This window comes from Mustela putorius, unplaced genomic scaffold (assembly GCF_011764305.1).
Source record: "Mustela putorius furo isolate JIRA1106 unplaced genomic scaffold, ASM1176430v1.1 tig00003903_pilon_pilon_pilon, whole genome shotgun sequence".
Lineage (NCBI taxonomy): Eukaryota > Metazoa > Chordata > Mammalia > Carnivora > Mustelidae > Mustela > Mustela putorius.
In genome coordinates this window covers 2,712,527-2,724,627 of record NW_025422051.1, presented here as the reverse complement: position 1 = coordinate 2,724,627, position 12,101 = coordinate 2,712,527, and the positions used below count along the sequence as shown (strand labels likewise).

Here is a 12,101-nt window from a genome sequence, read left to right as displayed (position 1 = left end):
TCACTCCCCAGATCCAGCGGTCCGTCCCACAACCACCCGTACTCTTCCTCTTCACACTCGCCAGTGCTCTGCCACACTTTGCCACGTGTCTGACCCTTCTCTACTCCGCCCCACTCACCGCTAGCGTTCTCGCCAAGCTCCACGTCCCAACTTGCACCGCTCTGCCCACACTGCCAACATCCGCCCTCGGCCCATTCACTCTGACTACTCGCTCACTCTCCGAGCCGTTACTCACGTTCCCGTCTACTCCGCTCTTTCTCCAGCACCTTCCCCACTGGCTATTTACCACATTTTTGCCTACTCTTCCCTGCTCGCCCTCTTTCTGCCCTCTCATTCCCCCACGCCCCCACCCCCCCAACTTGGCCCTTCATCACCTTCATCTATGTTCCTGATTCTGGTCCATCCGTCCGTATCCTGCTGTTCCCCTCCCCCTTTCGCCCCATGGTCCATGCCTCACTGACTTCCGCTCACACCCAGGGCCCATCAGCCAGCCATCTGTGTCCCAGGAAGCTGGTATCCACGATCAACATGAATTGGCAAGACCTGACCCCTGTCCACACCGCCCTTCAGACCTTGGACAGGCCTGAAACCCCAGGGATATTCCCTAGCAGCGGGAAGAGGAAATGCTTCCTTTCTGGTGCCCCTGGGCATCCTCTCAGCAGACGGCCCCAGAAGTAAGGCTGTCAGCCCCACGTTTCTTCCCCAAGCTTCCTCCTCCCTGGGAAGACACCAAATGAGACACGTCTGACTTACGTAGCTCCAAAAAAGCAAACCCACAGCTCGTTTTCCTGCAGGATACTTTAGGGAAAAAACAAGGCCCGGCAGGAGACAGGCAGGGTCTCAGAGGTCTGACTCACTCACCTGTCTGGTTAAATCAAAACCCTTCCCCTGCCCTGGATTTACACAGCTTGGGTTCCCCCGTCCCACCAGAGATCGAGCCCCAGTTAAAAACCACAGCATCCTGAGGCCACGAACACAGTCACAGAGTGGGACCTCTCTCTCTGGTGCAGACATGCTGCAGCCTGGTCTTCGGCTATGTCCGTTCAGACCACGGCTCTCAATAGGTCACCAGCAGTCGTGTGACCCAGGGCGTAAGCTGCCCAACTTGCCTGGATACTCACACATTTCTCTCTCTCACGATAAAAATACACACGCACAAACACAAAATGAAGCAATGTATATCATTTTGTTAAAATATGTAAGGACAGTGATGGGCTTTAATACAGGGTATTTTCAGAGGTCATGGAGCACACTAAATTAGGAAATGTTTTCCAGTCTCCATGATTTCAGGTTTAGGTGCTGTGGTCCCAGCCGACCCAAGAACCACCGCACTTGGCACACTCAGGAAAAGTGAGGCCCGTGTGCCTTTCGAACCAGCTGGCTATCTGTTGTTCTGACAGATTATTCTGTTTACTATTCACTCAAAACATTAAACTCCATATTGAACATCCATGTCTCAAAGGTTAGGAAATCCTGTATCTAAAATCTAACTTCATTATCACAGCAATGGAACAAAACATTTGTTTTAAAAAGTTTTATTTATTGAAAAGGTAGTACAGCCACAGAGCACAATTTTCAAAAGCTATGAAAGGACACAGAGGTGTCTCCCTCCCAATTCCATTCCCCCAACCACCCACTTCCCCTGCCCTTTCCCAGAGGTAATCAGGGTTCGCAGCTTCTCATGTATCTTCCCAGAGAGAGTTGATGCATATATGCTCAATTACGTACTTACAATTTGTTTTTATATGCAAATGGTAGCATATTATATTCATGATCCTGCACCTTGCTTTTTGCACCTAATCGTGTTGGAGATCATCCCACATCACTACACAGATGATGTCCAAGTTCTCTTTATATATATGTATATATATAAATTTTTATATATTTCTACATATATATAATGCGCGCACACACACACACACACACACACACACACAAATTTTTTTTTTTCATTTTGCCTACCTAGGAGGTTTGCTGTATGAACATACCATGATTTCGGGATCTAGACCCCTGTCATCTAGACAGCTTCCAACCTTTTGTTTTCACAGTGCGCCTGTGAAGACCTCTGCATGGTCATCATTTCGTACATACGTAAGTATATACATTCCTAGAAGTGGAACTGTAGGCTCGAAAGCCATTGCCTCTGTGGTTTTCATTACTTTGGAATCATTATTTGAGTAAGAGTTTTGCCTGGACTTGCTGTTCCCCAGAGGTTCATGTGGGGTAAGAAACGGGGACCACATTCTAGGCAGGTTAAGAGTTTTTCTTAAAATTGTCCCCCCCACATTTGGTATTTCTTTTAGGTTTGACTTCTCCAGAGTCTGTAAACTGGGGCAGCTGTAGGGCTCTTCACAAGGAACACCCCCTTCTCCTGCTCCAGCCCCTGTCAAGTGCTCCTCTCATGACTGCAGACTACTTTCTACAAATATGGCTTGTCTGAGTGATCTCTTGTCAAGGCCTCTGCCAGCCTCTCCTCGGACCCCAAATGGGTCTAGGAGACATCCTAACTCCCACCTGTCAATGCCCTCTGTTACGGTGGTGGATGGAGTTGGCCTTGCACTTGGGGGATGTCCTGAACCTCAACTGGTGAGTCCTCACCAGTGCAGCCCCACGTGTGCAGCCTTGAGTGTTTGCTTCGAGAGAGATCTCCTGCACTGGCGCGAGGTCCCCTCTGCCTCTGGCTGCGCTGGCAGGGTTTCGGCTATCTCCTCCTTGTGGCAGATACAGAGATTACACTTCCTCTTCTGCTCCTTGTAGTGTCTGGGTGAAGACTGAGATGAAAAGAGCCTTTTAATCCCCATGTTTAAACCAGAAATCAGAACGTACTTTTAAAACGTTAATTAGACAAAACTTTCCCTCAGTGAACCTTAACAGGCGCCTTGGATCTACTCGTTAATGTGTGATGAGCTTTGACTTCCGGCTATGGCCCTTCGCGTGGGCTTTCTTTCCCGTGTGTGTTCTCTGATGTACAATCAGGTTTGATTTTTGGGTAAAAGCCTTCCCACATTCTGCACACTTATAGGGTTTCTCTCCCGTATGAGTTCTCTGGTGTACAGTGAATGTGGATTTTTCTCTGAAGGCTTTGCCACACTCAGAACACGCATAGGGTTTCTCTCCTGTGTGTGTTCGCTGATGTATTATGAGCTGGGACTTCTGGCTGAAAGCTTTCCAACATACGGGACATTCATAGGGTTTCTCTCCTGTGTGAATTCTCTGATGTATAATGAGCTTGGACTTTTCTCTGAAGGCTTTGCCACATTCATTACATTTATAGGGTTTTTCTTCCGTATGGGTTCTTTGATGTATAATGAGGTAGGATTTCTGGGAAAATGCCTTTTCACATTCACTGCATTCATAGGGCTTCTCTCCTGTGTGACCCCTCTGGTGGAGCATGAGATAGGATTTCTGCGAGAACGCTTTCTCACATTCATTACATTCAAAAGGCTTCTCTCCTGAATGAGTTCGCTGATGTACACCAAGGTTGGACTTTTGGGTGAAGGTTTTCCCGCACACATCACATTCATAGGGTTTCTCCCCTGTATGAGTTCGCTGATGCACGATGAGGGTTGACTTCTCATTGAAAGACTTCCCGCATTCGGCACATTTATGAGGTTTCTCGCCTGTATGAGTTCTTTGATGTATAACAAGAGTTGACTTATCACTGAAAGTTTTCTTACACTCGTTACATTCATGGGGTTTCTTTCCTGTATGAGTACTGTGATGTATAATTAGATCAAGCTTCTGTATGAACGATTCCCCACATTTAGTGCATTCGTAAGTTTTCTCGCCCGTGTGCGTTTTCTGATGGACAATGAGGTTCGACTTCTGAGTGAAGGCTTTTCCACATTCATTACACTCATAAGGTTTCTCTCCTGTGTGAGTTCTGTAATGTATGATGACGGTTGACTTTTCTCTGAAGGCTTTTCCACATTCTGGGCACTCAAAAGGTCGCTCTCCTGTATGACTTCTCAAGTGTATAATGAGCTGAGATTTTTGGCTAAAGGCTTTTCCACATTCAGTACATCCAAAGGGTTTCTCTCCGGTATGAGTTCTCCAATGTACAATGAGGTGTGACTTCTTGCTGAAGGTTTTCCTACACGCGGTGCATTCGAAGGGTTTCTCTCCATTTTTAATTCTCTCTTGCAGACTGAGCCCTTTCTTCCGCCGGAGGGCCTTCCCACACTCTTTATATCCATGCGGCTTTACTCCAGGAGTTGTTTTCTCATACTCCGTACGGAAGAATAACTTTGCACATCCACTATCATGTTTCTTTCCTACAGAGCTTCTGGTAAATAAGTCTAAACTATCTACCATATTATTTCCAAATGGCTCATATTTATGGGACCTTTGGATTGAAGCAACAAGGTTTGTATCCAGATGAAAGGTGTTTCCAAATTCATTATAGTCATGGCCAGTCTTGGTGATAATTGTTTTCGTGTCAGGGAATCCAACTTGCATCAACAGATACCTATCTTGGTCATCCTGGTGCTGTCTCTCAATCTGTTCACCAATTTGACAGACTGCTTCTAGAAGGAAGTACAATAAACCATTTTTGTAACTTAATATTATATAATGACCCTTCTTTAAAAGTGCCCTACCATATAAAAGCTGATACTATTATCTCATTTTATCTGAGTTCTAGAGAAGATCCTGACCATCAAATCCCGTTCTTTTACTAAACTCCCACCTGCTAGGCTTTTTGTTACCAAGAACAATCTTTCCCTGACATCTCAGTCTGTCTTACTTCTACTTTTACATCATCTCTGATTCCTGTCAACTCTGGGGACCTTATCAACCTTTATCTTCACTTATCATATGAACTCTTAAGTGTCCAGGACTTATAAAATTTCTTTTTTTTTTAAAGATTTTATTTGACAGACAGAGATCACAAGTAGGCAGAGAGGCAGGCAGAGAGAGAGGAGGAAGCAGGCCTCCTGCTGAGCAGAGAGCCCGATGCGGGGCCCGATCCCAGGACCCTGAGATCATGACCTGAGCTGAAGGCAGAGGCTTAACCCACTGAGCCACCCAGGCGCCCCAAGGACTTATACAATTTCTAAGCAGAAATGTAACAGTGTGGCTAATGGACTCAAATCTTAGACAATCCTGAATCCACATTCTTAGTCAATCAGAGAAAGATGCAGAATAATTAACCTTACAAAAACGAAGAAAAACTCAAAGATCTTCCCCCAATCTGGATTCATCCAAGCTTGCATTCACAGTTCAACCCCATCTTCTCCTGTCCCCACTATTTTCACTAAAAACTATGACTCTATCAATGCCAAACCCTTCCTCATTTTCTATCACCCACATAGCCTAGTCTCCCATATTTTGCTATATTCAAAATCTAGATAACTTTCAGGTTGCCTGGGTGGCTCAGTGGGTTAAAGCCTCTGCCTTTGGTTGAGGTCATGATCCCAGGGTCTTGGGATCGAGCCCCGCATCAGGCTCTCTGCTCCACAGGGAGCCTGCTTCCTCCTCTCTCTCTCTGCCTGCCTCTCTGCCTACTTGTGATCTCTGTCAAATAAATAAGTAAAATCTTAAAAAAAAAAAAAAACCACAAAATCTAGATAACTTTCAAGAAGCAATTCTGTTTTTTCAAAGAAGCTTATTCTGATCTTCCTGTATAACTAATTTTTGTTTTTTTCTAAAGTAGCTATCTGTCCCACTCATTTAGAAGTTAAAGTTGCAAAGCTTCGGCTTAAATATACCATATTTCATCACCTGCAAGATGCACATTATTTCACATTTTAACACATTTCTGAACCCAGATGTACTTATTACCAATGGCATGTCACCAATTAAGTGGTGGAAACTTTTCTTAGTGGCTATGTATTAAAATCAACTGGATCTTGAAGTCAATAAAATATAGTAAATACTTTCTGCATCTACCAAATCTTAATCATTTCTGTAGTTGACTTTTCACCTTTTCCTGAAATTTTGTATGAAAAAGTGACAGAAAAGATGAAAGAGTATAAAAAACTATTCAGACTACCACTCAGACTTAACAGTGATAACATTTACAATAGTAATACTGAATTTGAAAATGGACCATGTTCCTATGATATCCTTAATATCATTAGCAAAAAACTCATTCTTAGGCATGAATATCAGACTCAAAGAAGTTGTTTTTGCAAAATACATCTGATGGGGCCACCCAAGCTCCACCAAGTGTCACAACCAATGCTGCTACCACAACAGCGGCTATGCTGACTCAGCGCCACAGCACTACTCTGAAAAGAAATAACTCAACACATTTCACAGGCTCTTGACCATTAAGTGAAAAAAAGGTGAAGAAAACTGTATAGTAGGCTGCCGTATTTCTAAGGAAAGAAATCTATAAATACATACTTATATAGACTCAACAGGTAAACAAGGGAAGAACACAGCTGTACACTTTAATAAATGCTTACCTACAGAAGGAAGGGAGAGAATGAAATGCAAGGAAAGAAGCTGAACTTCTTTAAATATACCTTCTTCTCTAGATTTGACTTTGGAACCAAGTCAGTATTTTATACATTCCTAAAGCAAAACTGGATTTTAAAGGATCCCGTAATAATAATATACCCTCATCTGTATTTTCAAACCACCATCGCTGGAAAGTCTTGTTTCTCAATGGCACCAACGTGATTACCTCAGTTGATTCACACCACTATCGACAGCAGTCTCAGAAGAATGCTAACTACATTACCATCAGATGTAAGATTAACAGAAACGTTTAAGCCCAGAATTTGATTTGGAAATACCAACCTTTTTAAATGAAGGAGAAGTATCAGTTTGAATACATGATGTATTTTCTCTTACAAAAACTTTTTTTACCCGGCGCCTAGATGGCTTGGTCAGTTGGGCGTCTGCCTGGGGCTCAGGTCATGGGTAAAGCCCTGCACTGGGCTTCCCTGCTCGGCGGGGAGTCTACTTGCCCCCAGGCCCAGCTCCTGCTCTCTCTCTCACTCACGCTCTCTCTCAAATAAAATCTTTTAAAGAATCGTTTTTACATGGTTCCTAGCTCTGTCAATTTTTATTTTTACTTTTTTTAGAGACTTTATTTAATTGAGATAGATTGAGAGTGAGAGAACACAGGCAGAGGGAGAAGCAGGCTCCCCACTGAGCAGGGAGCCCAATGTGTGGCTCCATCCCAGGACTCCAGGCCCATGACCTGAGTCGAAGGCAGACACTTAATGACTGAGCTACCGAGCATCCCTGTCAATTTTTAAAAGGCCTAGAAGCAATTCACTAGCATCCAAATTGTGGTCTCAAAACACTATTTACAGGGCGCCTGGGTGGCTCAGTGGGTTAAGCCTCTGCCTTCGGCTCGGGTCATGATCTCAGGGTCCTGGGATCAAGTCCCATATCGGGCTCTCTGCTTGGCAGGGAGCCTGCTTCCTCCTCTCTGTCTCTGCCTGCCTCTCTGCCTATTTGTGATCTCTCCCTGTCAAATCAATAAATAAAATCTTTAAAAAAATATTATTTACCACCAAAAGAATCCAACCAACCAACCAAAAAAACCCCAAAACAAACAAATAAACAAACAAACAAACAAAAAACGGGTTCCTTGGAGAAATGGCTCATTCCAGGCCAGAGATGAGAACTATATAATAAAATGAGCCTGGAACATCCTGTGATACCAGAAAGTTTCTGCTGGCCAGAGATACGGCAGTCTGATTCATGATGAGGATAAAGCAATGGATTAAAACACAAAATATTTATTTTTTTTTAAAGACCTATTTGGGCGGGGGGGTGCCTGGGTGGCTCAGTGGGTTAAAGCCTCTGCCTTTGGCTCAGGTCATGATTCCAGGGTCCTGGGATCGGGCCCCACATCGGGCTCTCTGCTCAACAGGGAGCCTGCTTCCCTTCCTCTCTCTCTCTGCCTGCCTCTCTGCCTACCTGTGATCTCTGTCAAATAAATAAATAAAATCTTTAAAAATAATAAATAAAAATAAAAAGACCTATTGGGGCACCTGGGTGGCTCAGTGGGTTAAGCCTCTGCCTTCGGCTCAGGTCATGATCTCAGGGTCCTGGGATTGAGCCCCGCATCGGGCTCCCTGCTCAGTGAGGAGCCTGCTTCCCCTGCTCTCACTGCCTAATTGTGATCTCTCTCTCTCTCTCTGTGTCAAATAAATAAATCTTTTTTAAAAATCTAAAAAAAAGACCTATTAGTCACCTTTTGAATGATGCTATAAAACCAACTCATTATTTTTAAAACTGGTAAACAAATGGGAAAACGTATATAACTGAAATGGAACTCCTGGAACACATAATAAGTAACAGATGAAAGGCAATCAGTGTTCTTTATAGAACTATTCCAGCTAATCAACAAAGAAGGCATGACAGAATATCACCATTTTGCAACATTAATGAACAGATACAAGCAATGACCACCGAGAACTCATAGCTACAACAGACAACCATGCATTACATGCCTCCTGATGAGAGGATGTCATGCCGGCTAGGAAGTGAACTTGCTTAAAGAAAAAAAAAATAAAACCCTGTATCTGGTCAAACTTCAAAATCCAACCATCAATTTATAAGAAAAAATAAGGGACAGAGGAATATGTTAAGTAGGGTACTTAGCAAAGTCCAGAACGTGGGAAACTAAAAGACAAATTAACCAGTTACTTAAAACGGGGGAGGAGATAGCTGGGAGTCGTTTGTCCATTATGGGAAATGAGAACGCAAGGAGCTGTGAGAACCCTCCGCCCCCGGATCCTCATTTCTCAATACCATCCCCCACTAAAAGGGATCAGAAATCCTTGGAGAAGCTGCTGATTCTAGGTCTGAAACAGGGCAAGTACAGTGTGAACCTGGAACACATTTCTGTGCTAGAAAGTGCTCAGAGAAGGATGGGGTCATGTTAAGAGACGGAGGAGCCAGCCCGAAGGGACTCCTACTGGGCAAACTGAGGACAATTTGAACATCAAAATGAGTAACGACAGAAGACATTAGTGCATTATAACATCCTGAGAAATAAAACTCTGAGTCCATAACGATACTAAAATGCATTCATTAAAGGGACAGGGTAAGAGAAGAGGGCCAACTTATAAATGGAGAAGGAATGATAGAAAATTCCCCCATCTTCCAAACATCTTATAAAATGATTCAGGCAAGAATCCTCTGGGTGATAAAACCACTCAGTAAAAATTTTTGAAAACAGGGACGCCTGGGTGGCTCAGTGGGTTAAGCCGCTGCCTTCAGCTCAGGTCATGATTCCAGGGTCCTGGGATCGAGTCCCACATCCGGCTCTCTGCTCAGCAGGGGGCCTGCTTCCCTTCCTCTCTCTCTGCCTGCCTCTCTGCCTACTTGTGATTTCTGTCAAATAAATAAATAAAATCTTAAAAAAAATTTTTTTTGAAAACAGGATATTAATCATTTGGCACCTCCACAAAATGTTAATTAAACATGTGGTTTAACAACTCCACTCCTGGGACACCTGGGTGGCTCAGTTGGTTGAGCGAAGGCCTTCGGCTCAGGTCATGATCCTAGAGTCCTGGGATCGAGTCCCCATATCAGGCTCCCAGCTCCATGAGGAGTCTGTTTCTCCCTCTGACCTCCCCTCTCATGCTCTCTCACTCTGTCTCTCTCTCTCTCTCAAATAAATAAATAAAATCTTAAAAAAAAAAACAATCCACTCCTATGTCCATACTCAAAAGGAATGAAAACATTCATTTCCATAAAAATTCTACATGAATGTTCATAGCAGCTTTCTAATGGCCAAAAAGTGGGAACAGCCTAAATATCCATCAGCAGACAAATGAACAGAAGTGTAATCCAGACAACAGAGTATCATCCCACCATAAAACGGAATGAAGTCCTAATACATGCAGCCCCGTGGAGGAACCTGGAAACCATGCTGAATGAAAGAAACCAGACACGAAAGGTCACATTTTATAATTCCATTTACATGAAATCTCCAGAACAGGAAAAAGCATAGAGGCAGAAAGTGGTTGCCAGGGGATGTGGGAAGGAGGAAACAGACTGACTGATGAGGGGTATGGGCTTCTTTCTGGGGTGATGATAATGTTCTAGAATTAGATAATGGTGATGGTTTCCTACCTTGGCGAATATACTAAAAACTGCATTTGTATCCATCAGAGAGTGAAGTTTGTGGTCTGGGAATTCTCTCTCAATAAAGCTATTTTTAAACAAAGATAATCAAGATGTTTTAGGAGAGCAAACCTGATAGGATTATCTAGACTGGATGGCAACAGATAGCCCAGGCCCGCGTCAGGACAGCAGTGCCGAGGCCTGGGACTCAGGGGGGCCTGGCTTCAGAGAAGGCAGTGAGAAGCGAGTCGGGGAGAGGGCATGGGGAAGGACTGGCACTTACAAGACACTTAGCCACTGGGAGAAAAAGCTGTGCAGAAACTTTGGAGTGAGCACCAACTTAAGGGGAGTGGTCTAGTGGGTGTGGGACAGGGCAAGTGGTGTCAGTCCTATGTCTGAGGTATTCATGTCCCTGTCCAACAAGAATAAAGGGTCACAGCGCTTCTCCAGACATTCCTGAAAGCTCTTTCAGATGTCCTTGCCCCTGGCTGACAAGCTGGCACCCCCTGTCCCCATCATCTTGAGTCGATCCCACTCACCTGGAAAGCTCCAGAAGGAGATTTTTGTTTCTCCCAGGCATGGTTCTTTAACCTCCAGTTTGAGGATGAGGTCTGGTTTGGTCCCCTGCGGTCCTGCTAATGAGAAATGACAGTCTTCAGAGAGCCTGGGTCCTCAGAGAGCCTCTGAGAAAGAGGGCGGTGGGGTCTGAGCCAGCGTGGGAGACCCACTCACTTGACACAATGGTCCAGTGGTCAAGTCGAACCATTCCACCTGGGTTATGAGTTCACAAACACCCTATGAGGAAACTTCGATCCCCGGAACTCAACATCCAAAGTTTCAAGCAGTTCAGAGACCTTACAAGTTTTCCAGAGTGAGCAAGGAAAGGCCCTCTATCAGACACAGTAGTCACGAGCAGCAAAATGACCTGAGGAGGCCATTCTTACCCACAGAGACCAGGTTGCTGTACGTCTCCAGCATCACTTCTCGATACAGAGTCTTCTGTGGAGGGTTCAAGTACTGCCACTCCTCCGGGGTGAAATCCACAGCCACATCCTCGAATGTCACGAGGCCCTGTAATTGCACATTCCTTGTACTCCAAAATACTGACCACTGGGTGAGGAGGATGAAATGCAGGGAACTGCTAACTGGGTTCCCAGTTCGTGATGATGACTTAATACCGGACTCCTGCTTTGTTGGGAAATCACAAGCCCTAGCAGAAAGACTGATCCATCGAGAATACGGACTGTTTCGTAAGTATACAGAATGTATGTTAAATGATGTGGTATTTGCACAAGGAAGGACAGTCCAGTAGGACTAAAAAGAGAATCCAAATGCCCTCTGGACACCTGAGTTATGACAAAGTTGACATGGCAAGGCATTGGGGGGGGGGATGATCTTTTCAAATAAATGTGGACGGATTACTGGGTATCTATGAGGGGAAATCACCTTTAGCCACTAACTCACCATATACAAGAATCCGCTACAGAGGAACTGTAAATCTAATGTGAATGATAACATAAGGAGGTGCCTAGAAAACAGGACAGGAAAATGTTTTCATGGTCTTGGTGGAGGGAAAGAATTCTGAAACAAGATGTGGAAAGTGCTACTCATGAAGGAAAAGATTTGTAAATGTTACAAGATTAAAAATACAATAGTCAGGGAAATACAAATCAAAACCACAATGAGACAGACACCAGCCCACTCCTGTCAGAATGGGTAAAATTAAGAACACACAAAACAACAGGTGTTGGTGAGGATGTGAAGAAAGGGTAGTGGGGCTGCAAGCTGGGGCAACCACTCTGGAAAACAGTATGGAGGTTCCTCAAAAACTTTAAAATAGAGCTACCCTATAATCCAGCAACTCTGCTACTAGCTATTTACCCAGAGGATTCAAAGATACTGACTTGAGGGGCACCTGGGGGTCTCAGTTGGCTAAGCGTTTGCCTTTGGCTCAGGTTGTGATCCCAGGGTCCTGGGATCGAGCCCCGAACTGGGCTCCCTGCGTGGCAGGAAGTCTGCTTCTCCCTCCCCCACTGCCCCTGCTTGTGTTCCCTTTCTTGCTG

General features: G+C 44.5%; 1 protein-coding gene across 12 annotated transcripts in view; it reads right to left on the bottom strand.

Annotated features, from left to right (window-relative positions):
• Window positions 1-1,519: 1,519 nt before the first annotated feature.
• ZNF182 (zinc finger protein 182) overlaps window positions 1,520-12,101 on the bottom strand; it is a 48,501-nt gene continuing 37,919 nt past the window's right edge. For 8 of the 12 annotated variants that reach the window (XM_045068385.1, XM_045068384.1, XM_045068389.1 and 5 more), the window contains 3 exons: window positions 10,983-11,109; window positions 10,578-10,673; window positions 1,520-4,526 (listed from right to left, as the gene is read on the bottom strand). In XM_045068385.1, the coding sequence (XP_044924320.1) occupies window positions 2,893-4,526; window positions 10,578-10,673; window positions 10,983-11,109 (1,857 nt within the window). In that variant the 3' untranslated portion in view covers window positions 1,520-2,892. The remainder of the gene's footprint in view (window positions 4,527-10,577; window positions 10,674-10,982; window positions 11,110-12,101) is intronic. The other 4 variants (XM_045068388.1, XM_045068387.1, XM_045068386.1 and 1 more) reach the window with 4 other exon arrangements.